This window comes from Ambystoma mexicanum, chromosome 7p (genome assembly GCF_040938575.1).
Source record: "Ambystoma mexicanum isolate Mex_15411 chromosome 7p, UKY_AmexF1_1, whole genome shotgun sequence".
Classification (NCBI taxonomy): Eukaryota; Metazoa; Chordata; class Amphibia; order Caudata; family Ambystomatidae; genus Ambystoma; species Ambystoma mexicanum.
This window is the reverse complement of record NC_090939.1, coordinates 635,775,074-635,792,784: the sequence shown is the minus strand read 5'-3', so window position 1 is coordinate 635,792,784 and position 17,711 is coordinate 635,775,074. Positions and strand designations below refer to the sequence as shown.

The following is a 17,711-nucleotide window of genomic DNA, read 5'->3' as shown; positions in this document are numbered from 1 at the left end:
AGTTCGGTCTTACGAAAGAGAAGCGTACCCGCAAGAAGAAATGTTACAGTAGTCAAACACACTTAGCACATGAATTAACACAGGAGAGTTGGGGACAAAAATCATAGGCAATACTTTTTGTCAAGGAAGATAGAATCAAGAGACACTTTCTAAAACATAGATAAAAGTCAATAGGCCTGTGCCAGTGTCAATAGGACAGGGGTCCTGTTGTCAAGGATCACAAGGTTCGAACAGTTCACGATTCGAGATTGCTTGGAGTACTTAGATATTGTCAAAAGGGAAGCAAAAGTTATAAGAGCGAAGGAAGATAAGGACAAACCTTTGGTGAGGAGAAAAGGGTTCACCCTAGTTCCTCGAAGTCAGACACAGTACCTCATTCGTATGAAGAAGAGCTGGTGCTACGGCAGTTGTTCCTGGTAGTTCCTGCAGACTCACGGTTCCTGAAGCTTCAGTTGTGGGGACAAGAAGGAAGACGTCTGGAGCGATCTGCACTACCCAGGGATGAAGCCAGCAGCAGCAAAGCAACAGTGAATAAAAGGTGCGCTCCTTTAAAACAGGAGAGGCTCTTCAGATGGCTATCCGGACCAATACAGCTGTGTGCAGCGATTTCGACCAAGAAGAGGATCCTCTGCCTGTGGAAGGTGAGCTGGTTGATCCCACCAGGCTCAAGGGAAGAAGACTCCGGACTGGATCTTCTTTTGTCGTTGAAGGGTAGATAGCTCAGGACTGCCGCAGGGCTTTACCGGGACTCGGGAGTTGCAGCAGCTGTCTTCTTCTCCGCTTCTCTTCAGTTCCTTGCAGTTCCAGTGGCAACTCTCACTTCCAGCCCAAGAGTCCTGCTTTTTATGCCAAAATCCTCCATTCACACAGCCTGGCTGTCAATCACTCAGCAGGGGGGTTGTCCGGTTTCTTACATTTGGAGGGAAATTATGAAGCCTAGACAATTTTGAAAGAAAATGGCTGCATATTTTTACAGGAAACTTGGCTTGTCTCTTGCCCAGCAATAGATGGCTATGAAGTCTTTTTTCAGGCAGCCAGGGCAGGTGCAGTAGGCAGACCTTCAGGAGGCTTGCTAGTAGCAATTCATACAGGCCAGGGTTTGTTCGTGAAGTCTATCCCCAACACACCATTCGGAATTTTGGCCATAGAATTGGAAAATGATAACCTTTCACTGAAGCTTCTGTTGATGAACATCTACTGACATCGTGGGTGGCAGATATAAACGTTTTCTTGGGTCAAATTCAGGAGACAATAACTGCCTGGAGGGATGTGAATGTGGGCGTATGGTCCTGGTAGCAGGTGATTTTAAAGCAGACTGCCCAGAATTCGTCCTGGGTTTTGATATAGGAAATGTGTCTTTGCACCCTATTCTGCAAACCTTTAAGACTTTGGTGGGGCTAAAATGGGCAGCAACAATGACATCTTTGGGAATATGATCACTTGTACAGATGGGAAGTCGGATAAAAGGGCACACACGTGGAAAAGGGGAAATAGTACATCAGTCTTAGACTATGGGCCTCATTACACATTGTGCAGTAAGGGATTAACGTTACCGGTAAGGGAATACCGGTATCGTTAAATCCCCATGCCAATTACGACCCGGATTACCGCTATTAGCGCACCGCTAAGTACGGTGCCACTAATAGCGGCTAGTTCGCGGGCGCGCGACCCTTCATCCTGTAAATAGCGCCATGCCGCTAATAGCACACCATCACAAGCCATGCGGACATGCAAATAGCGGCATGGTAAAGCCCCAAAAACCCCTTACCGGCATGGCGCTAATACCGGTATCGCGAACCACCCGTTAATAGAACTGAGCAGTGTTCCCACCTGCCACAGGTGGACACAATCAGCACAGGTGGAGGCAATGGAGACTGTGGCAGCACAAAAGGAGCACACCACACCCCTTCACACGCCCCTCCCCACACCAAGATGGTTCCAATACTAGCAGCATTACATGGGCTGGAGGACATAATTGCAGTGCAGCAGCAACAACATCAGGCAGCACAGAGGAGACGCAGGAGGAGGAGGAGGAGGAGGAGGGCAAGACAGGCGTAGCAAGCACCACCAGGGCACCTAGTCATACCACAGAGGCCGGCCCCAATCCCCAGGATCAGAGCCAGTCCATTTAACCTAACCCCTGAGCAGATACACACCCTGTACCGTCTGGACCGGGAGACCATCACCAGCATCGTGGACATGATACATGACGACATTGTGAGCCTCATAGACATCAGAACTGCCATCCCCCCTCTACTGAAGGTGGTGACCGTGCTCCACTTCCTGGCCACAGACACCTACCAGCATACAGTGGGGCAGATGCATGGCATCTCACAACCAGTATTCTCATGCACGCTGAACCAGGTACTCGATGCCCTCCTGAAGCATGCACCTGAACACATATTCATGCCACGGACTGCCCAGGAGATCGCAAACACCAAAGTTGGCTTCTATTCACTGGCAGGCATCCCAAGTTGCATTGGGACCATCGACTGTACCCATGTGGAATTGGTGGTCCCACATCACAATGAAGTACTCTACCGAAACAGGAAGCAATTCCACTCCATCAATGTCCAAATGGTATGTGACGCTAACAAGATATTCACACATTGTTGTGCCCGATTTCCCGGATCAACCCAGGATTCCATGGTCCTGCGGAACTCAACCATACCACGCTACATGGAGCGATAAGCCGGACAACGTTCGTGGCTACTTGGTGAGTAGCAGGTCAAGCACATGGCAGTGTGATTGGGGGGGGAGAGATACATACTCCAACTGGGTGTGATGGGGGGGGAGACACCTACTCCAACTGGGTGTGATGGGGGAGAGATACATACTCCAACTGGGTGTAGCCTGTTGTCCGTAGGACAAATGGACATACAGATGTACACCAATGTCCATCAGAGAAGGCCGCAATGTACTTGAGAAGAACCCACATGCAATTATAAGCTACACAACATAGAGAACAATCCAGGTCTACGAATATTACACATCCATCCACATTGCACATCATGCCACACCACATAATACACAAATCAGCAACATGGCGTCAAGATGGTAATACAGTATTAGCGCAGCACAACATCATTACGGAAATGTGCCCTTGAATGCATGCAAAGGGATCGCCCCTAGCCATAGCATTGAACCACACACCTATAGCACCAGTGAAGTGATGCTACACAGCATGGCAACATCAATGTCGGAATGGCAGTACACTAGCGGTGTGGTACCAAATATGCCTGGGCTCAGGAACACCTAAAACATGGCCTCACCCAGGACATGTCAATTGCTGTCGGAGGCATGAATCAGGCATGTCCACTTGCAGGGTCAAGCACACCTTTGCACATTGCAGTCGCAGAGATCGTCTGCATGCATGCTGGTAGTCGTGGATTTCAATCAGAATGCAAAGGTGATTTGGGTGACATGTACACGCCGCTCCAGAGGTGAACAGTAACAGGTCCCCATTCTTCCCCCCATACAGGCGATGCCGGCTATCCCCTGAAGAGGTGGCTCCTTACCCCTGTAAAGAACCCACAGGACCGGCACAAAGAGGACTACAATCGTGCACATACCCAAACCCGTGTCGTGATTGAGCAGACATTTGGCCTTTTGAAGACACAGTTTAGGTGCATAAGCAGGTCGGGTGGCGCTCTCCTGTTCGGCCATGAGAAGGTGGCCAAGATCACCATGGCATGTGTCATGCTGCACAATATGTGTATCAGATGGAATGTGCCACTGCCCCCTGACGTTCAAATGCAACCACCTGATGAGGATGATGATGGTGATGAAGACGGAGGTGACGGGGATGCAGGTCATGCAAGAGGCGATGGCCAGGAGGGACATGATGTGAGACAGCATCTGATCAACCAAATTTCCTGAGTAACATGGTTTCACTCTGTACGATGGATATGGGTAGTAATGCACTGGTGTCTGTGTTGAAGCGCACAATGGACCCTGTCACCAATAAAGTACACATACACACTGAAGAAGTCCAAGCCTGTGTTTTGATTAATCACCAGTGTATTAAGGAATTTTAAGATGTATAAGTGCATGTCCCCAACCATCCAACCACCCTTCCCCCTTCCCCCCACAACAGTCCCGAAACACCCTTCCCCTCTCCCCCCACAACGGTCCCGAAACACCCTTCCCCCTCCCCCCACAACAGTCCTGAAACACCCTTCCCCCCTCCCCGCACAACAGTCCCGAAACAACCTTTCACCCATCCCCCCACAACAGTCCTGAAATACCCTTCCCCCCACAACAGTCCCGAAACACCCTTCCCCCCTCCCCCCACAACAGTCCCGAAACACCCTTCCCCCCTCCCCCCACAACAATCCCAAAACACCCTTCGCCCCTCCCCCCACAACAGTCCCTTATGTGTCTGGCACAATGTTGTTGTACAGCTGCACACGTGGAAGGTTGACCCTGCAGTCCGTATTCCCCATTGCCACCACCAGTATTAGGAGGCTGGGTTGACATGCGCCTGGTGGTGCGCATGAAGTGGCGGAGGGGGCTTGTCTGCCTCGAACTGGCGGATGATGATGTGGCTGTCTGTCCCGGTGGTGGTGGTGGGAACTGGCAGTGCATCGCGTCTGCTATCCGCGTGAGGACCTGCCTGAGTTGGCAAATCTCTCCACACAGCCTGTTGGTGCAGGCTTTAATTGCCTCCCTTGAGTGCCTGGCAGTCTCTGTTATCTCCCCCCTGAGACGGGCAGCCTCTTCCACATGCTGCCCAACCAGCACAGTTATGTCCTCTTGGCGCTGCCTGCTGCTGGCCAGTTCAAGGGCACTGTGGCGTTCCCGTGGTGTGGCTGCTGCACCTTCCTCTGCAACCAGGACATCTGGTGAAGCCACCGGTGGGCTACTGGACCCTCCCATGTTGTCCTCGCCAGACTGGCCATGGACACTGGACCCAGGTGTTTGCTGTGGAGTTGCCTCAGGGGTTCGGGGGGGGTTGGGGTGTGCATTTCCATGGGGAAATCTATCGGGTCCTCCACATCTGAGAGCGGCGCTGTGGCTGCCGCCTCACCTGTGGAACTTGTGGCAGCAGAGGGTGGGCCCTCCGTGGCTGGAATCTGTGGTGAGGGGTTCACTTCTGAAGGTGGGGCAGTTGTTGCTGTTGTGGACAGCGGTATGGTAGCAGTTGCGCTCTGCCGATGTTTGACACTCTGCATGGGAACTCTTCTCCCTTTGCCCCTTGATGTAGTGGGGGTGTCCCCTGTGTCCTGTGGCCTTGGTTCTTTCGTGGCAGGGGGTGCCAGAGTTGCAGTGCCAGGTTCTTCACTATCTGTATGTGAGCCTGTCGGGGACAAAGAGGGGGATGGCATTGGTGACATTTCAATGTACTTCATGCAGGATACATTATTCATGCAGTTGTGAGCATTGGGACTTCATTGGTAGGGATGCAGGTGATGTGTTTGTTGAGTAGGTCATCCATGCATGGTTCTGTGTGGCACTTGTCTCTGGTGATGCGTGCATGTGTGTGTGTTTGGGTTTGGCACTGACATGGCCAGGGTTATATGCATGTATGGATGTTTGCGCATCCATGAGGTGAATCTGGGCTCACATTTGGGGGGGATCTCAACATTCACAGTGCATACTTTCATATGTACACTCACCTCCATCTGATGTAGTTGCCACACCATGCTCCATGCTCCCTACTCCCTCAATCGATTCAACACTGATCATGTTGGCGCAGGTCTCCTCCCACTCCTTTAATTTTATAGGCGAATCGGCTCCACCTCCTCTGGCCATGTTGCGGTTCGCAGACAGGATGCGGCAGACTCGGAGGCGGAGGTCATCCCACCGCTTTCTGCACTCCCGGACAGTGCGGGTGGTGGTGCCCACTGCACTCACTTTCAGGGCAATCTCTGCCCAGATAGCCTTCTTACGGATCAGGGTCTCCCGCCGCATGTCGTTCGCAAATACCACGTCGGCTTTCGCTGCAAGGGTCTCAGTGAGCATTGTTAGCTCCTCGTTGGTGAACTTCTCCTTGCGCTGGCAGTCGGTTGTTTTTTTAATAGCCTTAGGCATGGTGAGGGTATCATTGTGGCTTTCTAATAGCAAAGTTCTCAAAACAGGTCCAGGGGGCAGAGGATGGCAATGGATTGTGTTTTTAAAGATGGCCGCCGTGCTCCTTCCCGTTCCTGTGTGATGACGCTATTTCCGGTTCCGCTATTTAACGGTGACCGCTAATTGCGGTGACCGCTAATTGCGATGGCCGCTATTAGCGGTGACCGCTGTTTGCATGTTGCGGGAGGTCGGAAGTGCTATCAGCGCTTTCATCGGTGCCGCTAAGGGTCTTTTTGGGGTCTTTAGCGGCATGGTGGTAGGGTCATTACCGGCATGGCGCTATGCTCGTGTCCACGTACTTGTAATGGTACGCTATTAGCGCCCTCTTGCCAAGGCGGACACGTTAATAGCGCCATGCCGGTAAATTACGATTTTTAGCGCACAACGTGTGATGAGGCCCTATGTATTTGCGGACCACAAGCTGCTTGAGGCCTGCCCAAACCTAGCAGTGGTCTGCAATAATTGGAGTGACCACAGTATGATCTGCACAACCTTTGAAATATGCTACACAAGGGTAGGGCGCAGTATTATTAAGGATCTTGCTCTGGTCAATGGGGGAAAAAGACTAAATGGACAGTGAGGACAGTGTTCAATTTAAACCATGGTTTGAGGAGTATTGTTCAATCTACATCGTATGAAAGGAAAATTGCATGTTTCGGAGTGTGTGGTTACCTTGAAACGTTGTCAGAAAATTACAGAGACAATATCGATTGAAGGGGAAAAGCAAGTGAAGGTGAGAAATATTGTCTATGTACATAAATATAATGAGGAATTAGTTCTAAGAAGGCGAATACTGAGAAAGGGGTTGAGGTCTATAAAAAACAGTTTAGAAGACCACCCTGAGAAAAAGTGAAAATCCTGAGCATTAAATCAAAATTATAAGAACTACTGTAAAATCCAGAAAATGATAATGCTGCATGCTCAAAATCTTATTAAGACACCAGGTCCTTTTGGGCCACGGTGAACTTATTAAACCAATCACAGGCACAGTGCCAATTGAATGCAGTTCCAGAGAGAATATGGGTGAAACATTTTGGGGAACTGTATTCAACGGGTAAAGCACAGATACACGATGAGATTAAAGATCAGGAAGTAGCAGAACCATTTGACTATGCGCTTGAGTTAGATCTGGCAAGACTTAGTAGATTGATTAAAAGGGCGAAAAACATCTCGGGCACCAGGCCCAAGTGGGATCACTAATGATGTACTAAAGAGAGACCAGAATACCTGGTTGATTATTTAAGAGTATCATGGACAGTGGTTTGTTCCCTGAGACATGGAAGTCAGCCCATGTTGAACCGATCTATAAGAGAGGTGGCAAATTGGATCCAAAGAACTACAGGCCAATCTCCCCGTTGGACGTAGAAGGCAAAACCTTTGCAGGAGTGGGGCTGCGTCATCTTGTGGAATGGGAAGGATCAACAGGGAGGCTAGATCGCTTCCAAACGGGCTTTCGTAGGGGTCATTCAACCAACATTAGCAGTGCCATAATCAGGGAGTTGCAGGAGCGGACAAAGGGGACACAGAACCTGACCATTTATGTGGCCTTGATAGATCTGTCTGTGTTGACCACGACAGACTATGGGCAAAAATCCAACAGTGGGGATTGCCAACAGGGTTATTGAGGTTCGTAGTAGTGCTGCACGAGAGGTCGGGAATATTTGCTTGCTTATATCAAGCAGCAGACCTCTCTCGTAGAATACGTACTGACATAGAACTGAGGCAGGGATGCGCACTGGTTCCCTGCCTCTTTAACCTATTTGTTTCAGACATAAGAGAGACCCTAAAGCCAGCAGCCTTAATATCACCTAAGCTGGGACCTTTAAAAACTGCATGGGTGTCATATTCTGATGATTTCCTGCTATTTGATTGCTCGAGGTTTGGGATTAGGAGGCGCTTGGGTGCCTTCTTGAAATATGCCAAAGAAAATGGACTTACAATAAATCCTTGCGTTATCGAGAGGCAGGAAACAGGGACCAAGGCAGTCGAAGTGTCAGGAGTACCTAGTGGGAAGTGCAGAGAGTCTAACATTTTTGGGCTTCCATTTTTCTGCAAAAGCCCTTCAGGGACATACAACTGATGCTGACCCTTAAAGTCCAGAGTCTAATGAATCAGCTGGTTCAAGTTGACAAGAGATACGGAAAATTCTCAGTAAGGACAGGAATCCAATTTCACGAAGGGAAGGTGGTACTCAAGTTGCTATATGGTCTAGACCATTGGCCATATAAGACCTACGGCTGGCTAGACACATTAGAGGGGAAGATATGGTGACAGGTACTAGGGGTGCCAAATGGACTCCCTGTGGCAGCCATAAGATATGAGCTGGGCCTCCTCTCCCTTAAGGTAAGGGTCCAATGGTAGAGTTTATCTTTGGAGCAGAAAATACAGTCGTCTAAATCCGACAATGTATATATGGTGGCAAGATTGGCTCTGAAAGGGAGAGGGTATTCCTCCCTTAATTCAGACACGTATTTGGGAAAATTGAGAGTCAACTGCGAAACCGTGTTAAAAGAAGTTGGGATTTGTTAGGGAGAACTCTCCAGAATGGCTAATTTCCCTTACCTATTGAGTCCCTCAGCAGCTTTGCTGGATTTCTAGGATTTATTTTTTCACCTGGTAAGAGTGTGAGTCTTTTTACCCACTCTTACAAGTGTTGTTGGTTATTTGTTGCACATTTTGTGCCCATGGACTATGGAGTCTCACTCATAGGCGTCACCTTTTTACTGTGTGTCACACAGCACCTTTAGTGCAGTGACACAGGGTTGTCTTTTTAGACTTCCCACTATTAAATTACATTTTTCGGCACTGACTACTGTCTCCCAGAACATGTAAAGTTGCCATTGACTTTTACTAGTCTTTTTAAATTTACAGACCCAGTACAAACTATCTTCTATAGAGTACAGGAAGGGTTAATAGTTATCCCTTTTGTCTGTTTCTCATGGAACATTTTTTCGTTCCCGTTTCTCTAAGATTTAGCTGGTTGCAGTAGTATCTACCATTTTTATTTTACCGCAAGCTATGAAAATAGCCTCGGTACTGTTAGAGGCTATGGTGGTATCCTCGAACTTTAATCCGCTGGACCCCGTTTAATTTTATTTGGTTCTGGTTGGATTTATATGCCATTTCTTTTTGTAAAGGTCTTTCTCATGTTTTACTCTGCGCGCCAAACCTGTTCGCTGTCCTTTGGTAGGCTTCTGCACAGAAGCCCTCCTTCGGCCCTGAGTGTCTGGGTGGACAGGATGTGAGGGAGGGGTTTGAGGATCCCTGCACAGGGTCTCCTTGGAGACCCAAGTTGCCCTCTAGCTTGATTGGCTAGGTGACTGTCCTGCCAGGACAGCCACCCTGCTGTGTGATTGACAACCAGGCTGTGTGAATGGGGGAAAACTGCTTAAAAGCAGGTCTCTGAGACTTGGAAGGCAGAGCCGCCACTGGAACGAGAGAACCAACGAGGAGCTGAAGGAAGACGACTGCTGCAACTACTGGACATCTGGGTGAAGCCCTGCTGCAGGTCTGAATCGCCTGAAACTCCGACGACAGTGAAGATCCGCAAGGAATCTTCTCCCCTTGAGCCTGGTGGGACCAACCAGCTCACAAAGCCCCTGGACCACCTCTTCAGCCTGGTCGAATTTGCTGTGCTACAGGAAACCGGATAGCCAGTGAAAGAGAGTCCCTTTGTGCTTTTAAGGAGCGCACCTTTTATTCAACGCTTTGCTCTGCTGCTGGCTTCTTCTCTGGACAGCGCAGAACCCTCCAGTCTTCCTCCTTCTTGTCAGTCTGACAGCCGCTTCAGGAACCATGAGCCTGCAGGAACTGCCAGGAACTACCGCCTCAGCTGCAGCATTCTTCTTTATCTAAGGTACTGTTCAAATCTGGTCGTTCGTTCCGTTCCGACCGCGGTGAAAGTGTTTTAAATCTTTTGCCTCTCCGATGGCTTGTCCTTCTCTACTTTTTTGAACAACTTTTCCTCAAACCAACTTCGTTTTGAACTCTTGGCAAAGACTTAACCGCAAACTACTCTGAACTGTGTGAAACTTCTGCAAAGACTCTGAACCATTAACATTGTCCCAAGCCTATTGATTTGAATCCTAGTTGTAGTAAGCCTTTTTCTAGATTGCCCTGCCTATCACTTGTTGGTGTTGTTTATTTTTGATAACCTTGTTCTTTCCCTCCCTTTTTAAATTGATGGACTGCCATTTTGCTCACACTTCATTTTGAGCTTAACTTGTCCAGAATTGATTGGGTGTGGTGTAGTGTATTAAGATTGTGATTTTCTGCTGTTTTATATTAGTGAACTGTTTTATAACTGATGCTGTAAATAAATGTATATTCTTTTACTCAGAAACCTTGAATCAGTGTTTGTTTGAACCATAGTAATTGCTGTCCTTTGTGTAACTTCTGATACTGTTCACTTTACTCTTGAGATAAGTCTGGCTGCTCAGCCATCGCGACCACTTTACTGAGTAGTACAGACTTGTACCAAAGGTTAATTTGTACTTACACTTGTAGTCTTAATTGTGTGTGGTGTTCCCAAAAGGTACTGCATATGATTCTGCCTAACAGGATTTGACACTGGAACTCTGGTATTGAATCCAGAAAAAGTAAAGAGGGCTTTGGACAAACAAGATTTGGTGAACACTGTACACTTATTTCATGGCTTTCCTTCTTTGAAACATCTTAGCCATGAGTATAAGCCTAGGGGAACTATTGCACCATATTTGTCGCTCTTTCGGAGCAAGTTCTCCCGTAGTCTCTTAATGCAGAAACGGTGGAACTTGCTCCCCACAAAGGAGGTACAGATTAGGAGAGGGCTTATGGATCCATCTGACCCAACCTGTAGGCTTTGTAGCAAGGATTCAGTAGAGTCGGTAAGGCACCTGTTTTTGGAATGCCTGGCTATGCGTTGGGAAAGAATACATTACTTTAAAGATGACAGGTGGAAAAGAAGAAATTCTGAATCGAAAGAAGTCTGGAAACGACTCCTGAATCCTCAGTAAATGTCGGATAGCCTGGCCATAGCCGCATTTGTGAAATCTTGGGCATTCTTAAACTTTGAAGTAGGGAGTGTTTAGGATGAAAATTTGTTTATAGGAATGAAAATGACTATGTTTTATTACGGATGTTTTACGCTTTCTTTTATATTTCTTATACATTGTTCTACTTTGTATTTTATATGTTGTCTTTTTCTTTACTGTCGGTTGCTAAAGGTTTGAAAGAAACCAAATATAAATAAATAAAAACAAAAAAAATTACATTTTATATAAAGAATTATATTACAATTGATGTACATATGATATAAAAATGTTACAAAAATGTGGGGCCAATCAAAAATGTTGGGGTTCATTAAATGTATATAAAATGAATATCAACTTTATATTACATTGATATTAAAGGGGCGGGACTAAGGAAAACAGGCAGGGCTAAGAGCAGAAATGGGGGCAGGACCACCTGTCAACATTAACATTGAAAGAAAGCATACCCCCTAGCCTAGTACTGCACACGTGTATGCCATCAGTGCATCCCAGCAGGTGTTCATAAGCACTTCCTTATTAAAGTTGGACATCTAGAAATCCTCCATAGCCTTATGAATACCTTTTCTAATGTCTAGATATTTTTTACATTGTGAGGTTTACCCTACCTTCCTCATTTCCAGCTCTCTGTAGAGGAGTGGGAGACCTTCAGATAAGCAATGATGACTGTGCCCTTACCTACCACTACTGCTCCCAATAGAGACAGTTCTGGTTCAAGTAATCCTGCTTCTGCACACGGAAGGGCTTTGGAGGGTTTGATTTTATTAGAGCTGTGGCACCAAAGGCACATACCTCCTCTTCTTTGGGAGGGAATGAAACAGCAGGGCGTGGGGGGGGGGGAGATAGGGACAAAGATGTGAAAGAATAGTACTTCAGTTTCAGCTGGGTTTAGATGGACAAAGTGAGAATTCATCCAGGATTGGCCCAGGTTACCAATCAGGGACTGAAGCTTTAGGCCCATTTAAAAAAAGCAGGGTGATAGTCCATTGTATCCACTTAATAGAACACTGCCAGATCCTGTAGGCCGAGTTGATACAGGAGGGGCTGATTCCATCATGCCCAGTCAACACAACACTGCCAGGTTCCATAGGCCATTGAACACCACCATGTTGGATTCCATTAGGCCCAGGTAGTACAGGAGCGGGGATTCTCCACAGGAGCCTAAAAGGAAACATAGGCTTAGTCTGACTCTATGCCTCACTTCTGCTGCGCTTTATCATGCAGCAATAGTGTGAATCTTTGATGGTACAGTGCTAGGAAGAACTACAAATATAAATATCCATGAAGTGTGCAATGTGGTTGCTTTCCCTTCAGTTTACCTGCAAAGTCATATAACTATGTCAATCTGTCTTTTTAATCTCCATGACTACTTTGGTATTCTGTATTTTCTAGCCTCTACCGGAAGCAGAGGCCATAGTTGAAAAAAAGGAAGAGAAAGCACCAGAAAAACGGGTAAGTAACTCTAGATTTTATGTATCATTCCTGACGTTTGGAAGTTGAACCTCATTTTCACATACAAATTCTTTTGACACTGTTTGGGAACTCACCTTTCTTGTCTGTAAAGGTCATGTAGACTAATGGATGATTTTCTTCTATGGATTCCAAATCTATGATAATCCCATTCTCAGCACATCTGTTCTCTGAGACGTTTCCACCACCAGTGGCCATAGCACAGCTCGGAGTTGGCTCTGTCCGATGCCTCTATGCACCACATATAACGGACATGACGTTGGGCTAGTATATATTGAGGCGCTGTGCCCGTGACCTCAGTTCCTTTTTTCAATGGATTGCTTTTGTCCCGCAGATTCCTCATCTGATAGATATTCCCTCCAGCTCCTCTGCTTCGGTACATTTTCAACATGTCTTGCTCGGCGTCTCGTCGTCGACTCTGGACATGACCCGAGGTGTCGTATAAGTAGTGAGTCACTACGCCCCGATCTCAGATACTTTTTTCCGTATGCTAACACGCTGCTTTAGGAACACAGAGCTACTATCTTCGATGTATTTGTCAGAAAACGTCTTTTTTGGAAATTCCTCGACGTGAGATGTCGGTCACACGAGTGTCTGGCTTCAAGCGGTCTACCGATTGTGGCACCAAGATGTCCCTAACTGGCCCACACAAGTTGTGTCTCTGGTGTCTCGGCACAGGTCACGGAACTGACGGCTGCCCATCGTGCGCCAAGATGCAGCCGAAGTCATGTGGAAAGAGTGCGGGGTAACCTACAAGTTCTTCACCTCTTACCATCCCAAGACCAATGCTCTGGTTGAGAGATTTAATAAAACTCTCAAGGGCATGCTAGGCGCCTTGGAAGAGCCTCTAAGGAGGAAATGAGATCTCCTCCTGCCATGCCTGCTGTTCGCTTACAGAGAGGTACCTCAAGAGGGTGTTGATTTCAGCCCAGAATATCCACATTATCCACATTAAAAAGTGTGCTTGCCTGTAAAAATCTGTCAGGATATGGGCGCAGTACCACTGGCCGCCTTTATGACAGCTGTCAGTAATTGCATTAGAAACTTAAACTTGTGCAGTTAAAATCAAATGGTTGGAATTAAGTGACCTGCTATCAAAAGTAATATAGGTTGCAACTATTTAATCTCTATGTTTTAGAGATTGGAATTAGAGTTATGTTTGCCTGTTTTAAAATTGTAAGTTTATTTTCATCAAAGAAAAACTTAACCAAGTGATTTTTAAAGTCAGCCTGATGCAAGCCAAACCAACTACAAAGCCAATTCCCCAGCTTGCCCCAACAAAAGGCATCTCTCCTGCTTCCCACCAAAAGCCAGGAAATCACATTCAGGTGTTGATGAAGAGGGGAGGAGATTTGGGCTGCTGCTCCTGGGAGAGACAAAGGACTTCCTTGGCTGAAAGGATATGCAGATTGCAAGTGTCAACAGTAGCCTCTGCTGGAGGGAGAAGGCGGGGATTGTCTTGAGCCAGCAGAAACTTTGGAGGCAGGAACAGACATTTTTGTTGATTCTTAAAGCACAGAAAGTATATTTTTTAAAAGGACTGACAAAGGACTGTGAGAATTTGTAAAAATTGTAAAATTACAGTATTGTTAATGTGAATTCTTGGTGTACATTTTAAAAGGACTCAGAACTCTGTGCGATGTTCTGAGAAGGCGTAGTGAAAAGTCTGGTTCTGTAGCAATTGTATTAATGTCAGAAGCATGAAACTTCATATGATTATGCCCAGATATCATGCGCACATATGTATAAAATTGTGGACAAATCAGACATTGGGTTCCAGACCAAAAGTGCGAAAAGTTGCCAAATCCAGGCCCAAGCTCTCACAGCGACGGGGCTTGGATGAATACTTGCTCCACAAAATATGTGATATAGATATGCTATTGCTATCAAGTTTGTAAAATTGTAAATATGTATTATATGAGAAGTAGATTTCATGTGCAAAAACAAAGGGGAGGTTTTTCTCTGGATCATAAAACACATCGGCCCTCATTAGGACCCTGGCGGAGTGGGTTTCCGCCAGCGCTAATCGCGGCGGACCCGTCCGCCGTACTACGAGTTCCCTTAGCGCCATGGAGGTTTTCTCCGCCTGGTTTTACCGGGCGGAGAAAACCATGGCGCTAAGGGACCTCGTTGTTAATTACGCCGCCGTACTTTACGGCGGCGTAATTAACTCCTTCCCCACTCCCATTATACCCTATGGGGCAAGAATGGGAATGGGGAAGGGTAAAATGGGGATTGGGGATTTACCGCTCCGCCAAGGTCGGCATGGGGTGGTAAATCCGCCAACCCCCATGGCGCTATCGGCGGCTTTCCGCCATGCTCCGCGGTGCATTTAGCACCGCGGATTCCGCCAAGGTCGTAATGAGGGCCATCGTCATGATGACACTCTGTTTTCTTCTCCAATCAAGGGAGAGGAAAGACCCTAGCCAATAGAATACCCAGGGGATGTGCCTAGAATAATTCAGCATACCCACCCCTTATGAAACACATAAATAGAGGCAGCTGTGGGCTCACAAGGACACACACATTCACCCACCAACCGACTGCTGGTGGAGCACTTTGCAAGAGAAATCCATATTCCAGACTCCAGACTCCAGAACTTTGAAAGCAGAAAATTCCATTTCCAAAGCTGAACCATTCTCAGCTTGGCCTTTACAAATCCAGAAACCAGAAATTACCCCAGACCTCTAAGGGGAACCAAAGAACAGCCTGGCTGTGCTGTAGCTGCTTTCCTGCTAAGAATTATTGCCAGAATCCAAAGATCCAACCCAGTAGAGCCGCGTTGTGACCAGATAGCTGCGAACCAGAACCAGAGCCCGTGAGATCCAGTCCAGTCCAACCGTGCGGTGTCCAGAATGCCTTGCTGATTGCAGACCAGAGCGCCTTGAGTCCAGTCCGGTGTGCCTAGCAGAATTCCTGTACGGAAATCTTGACTGACCTGAATCCCTGACGGTTCTGTCCAAACATTGGTAGTGAGTATCCTTAGTATAGGACTGTCACTAGCATATGTATTGTCCATAAGTCATCCCTATCCAAATTCATCCTCTCTTATATCCAGAACTGCATTGTTAGAAAATCTTTTTGTCTTGCCTGAACTCTTTCTCTTATCCTATAGTCTTTTTGTAATAGTAGTGTAAAAATCATCTTTGCACTGATATATATTTTCTGAAGAAATGCAAGCATCTCGGCAGGTGAAACCAACCAGAGATATCCTGGGCTGGTGGCTGTGCTGTCGTGTAGTTTGAATCTTCACAGTCTACCCCTAGTGTAAAGAAACCTTGCTTGTAATTTTAAAAGCGCATTCTTGTTTTGCAATTTTGCCTCTTTCTGAAAAAAACGACTTCTACAAAAACTTTCATAACTTCTTCACCGTTTATGCTAGAAAAGAAGTGTCTACTTGAAGCTAACATCCTAAGCTTTCCAATGAACCCAAAACCGCCTCTCAACTCCTTATAGTTTTTCCGCAATCGCGGTTACCGCGCGCGGAAAAGCTTGCGGCGAATTTTTCGTTTGGCTCAAATCTATAACGTGTGAAATAGCTGTTCATTGCACCTGACATCAAAATTAAGTTTTCTACTTGCTAGTTACTCTATAATCATTGCTAGTGTTTGTCTGATACCATACAAAGCAGCTCCCACTAGTATTGAAACAATTTCAGTGAATTAAATCCATTTTCAGTGTTTTTACCATTCATGCAAAGCCAACTTTAAACCATTTTTGACAAGTTTGCCAATCAATTCTGTTTTTCTCTGTGTTTGCTGGGGGAAAATTGGGATTGATACTATTTTGTTGAATTCTGTATTCCTGAAACCTGTTTTCTCCCCTTCCATCTCTTTATATTGCATATTGGGGGTATTAAGTAGTGTGCAGGGGGAAAGAGTAATCACATTGCATTTTGATTGAACCCACCCAAAAGTATTACCTCTGTGCTGCATTATTTTTCCTCTCATTACTCCTTGAGATTAAAGAGATTGTTAGTGTGACATCACCCCATTGGTGATCATTGTATAACCATTAAAATACTGTGATATATATTGTGAAATACCTAAAATAAATATTTTAACTTTGCAAACCAGCCTGATTCCTAATTCAGTGGGACCGGGGGGGGGGATTCAAAGAGAGGGGCGTGATAAAAGTGGTACATCATTGTGAAATAAAAGAACTTATAGACATAAATAAATAATTAAGGGTTTCAGCTGTGCATCACACGCTAGGCATTGACTTAGGTGGAGTGCCGGGTTGAAATTACTTAGAGGATTGGGGGCTCGTTGCCAGGATTTCTGAATTAGACATACCACTTGTGACAGCTGAATACAGCGTGCTAACTGACGGGGTACATAAACCCTGTTGGGCTACCACACTGTGTTACACTGTGAAAAGCACCCCTCAATCAATAGGAACGCTCTAAGGAATTGGGTCTGTTTTGCAAAAATAAAATAAACTCCTGTAAGTCGGTAAGGAAATTAATATTTCCGGAATGGCGACCTTGGTAGAAATCAATATGGCAAAAGAACATCTACTGCACAAACTATTTGTCAGGGGTGAATGGACAGAGCAGGATCAGAATGCGTGGTTGCAGGGAATTAAAGAACAGGTCACTACAACAGGATTAAATATATGGCAAGATCAGGGTCCATTACATATGGCACTGAGTGAACTGTATATGGCCCCTAAGGTAAAGGAAGAGCAAAGTAAGATTGCCAAAATAGCGGCATATCTGTACCTCCACATTGGAGCAATACAGGACAAATATGCCGAAGGCCAAGATATGGCAAACAAGCAACTACAAGCATTAGAAAAAGCCCAAACTGATCTGGATTCTGCAGAGCAAAGGCTACACAGGAGCCATGAATCAGAAAATGAAACCAGGCAGTACCTGATAAAAATAAAAGAAGATGTGGATATCCTGCAGCAGGAGAAGGTAGAGCAGGATACCAAAGTGCTGGCACTGCAGAAGGAGTGCCAAGAACATTTGGACTCTCTACTGCAGAGCCAGAAAAAGCTGGAACAGCAAATACATTTTAACAGGGCATGCGCAGAGCAGGTAGTCACCCTGACAAACCGCCTAGACCAAGAAAAAGAAAAGAATAATACATGAATTCTCAAAGACATGGACACCCAGGCAGAATTTGATGTGGAGTG

At 46.4% G+C, this 17,711-nt stretch overlaps 1 protein-coding gene across 1 annotated transcript in view; it reads left to right on the top strand.

Moving 5' to 3' along the window:
* The window catches only part of LOC138525982 (neurofilament medium polypeptide-like), a 708,053-nt gene that overhangs the window by 363,316 nt on the left and 327,026 nt on the right, over positions 1 to 17,711 (top strand). The window contains exon 4 of the mRNA XM_069636274.1: positions 12,492 to 12,551. Within this exon, the coding sequence (XP_069492375.1) occupies positions 12,492 to 12,551 (60 nt within the window). The remainder of the gene's footprint in view (positions 1 to 12,491; positions 12,552 to 17,711) is intronic.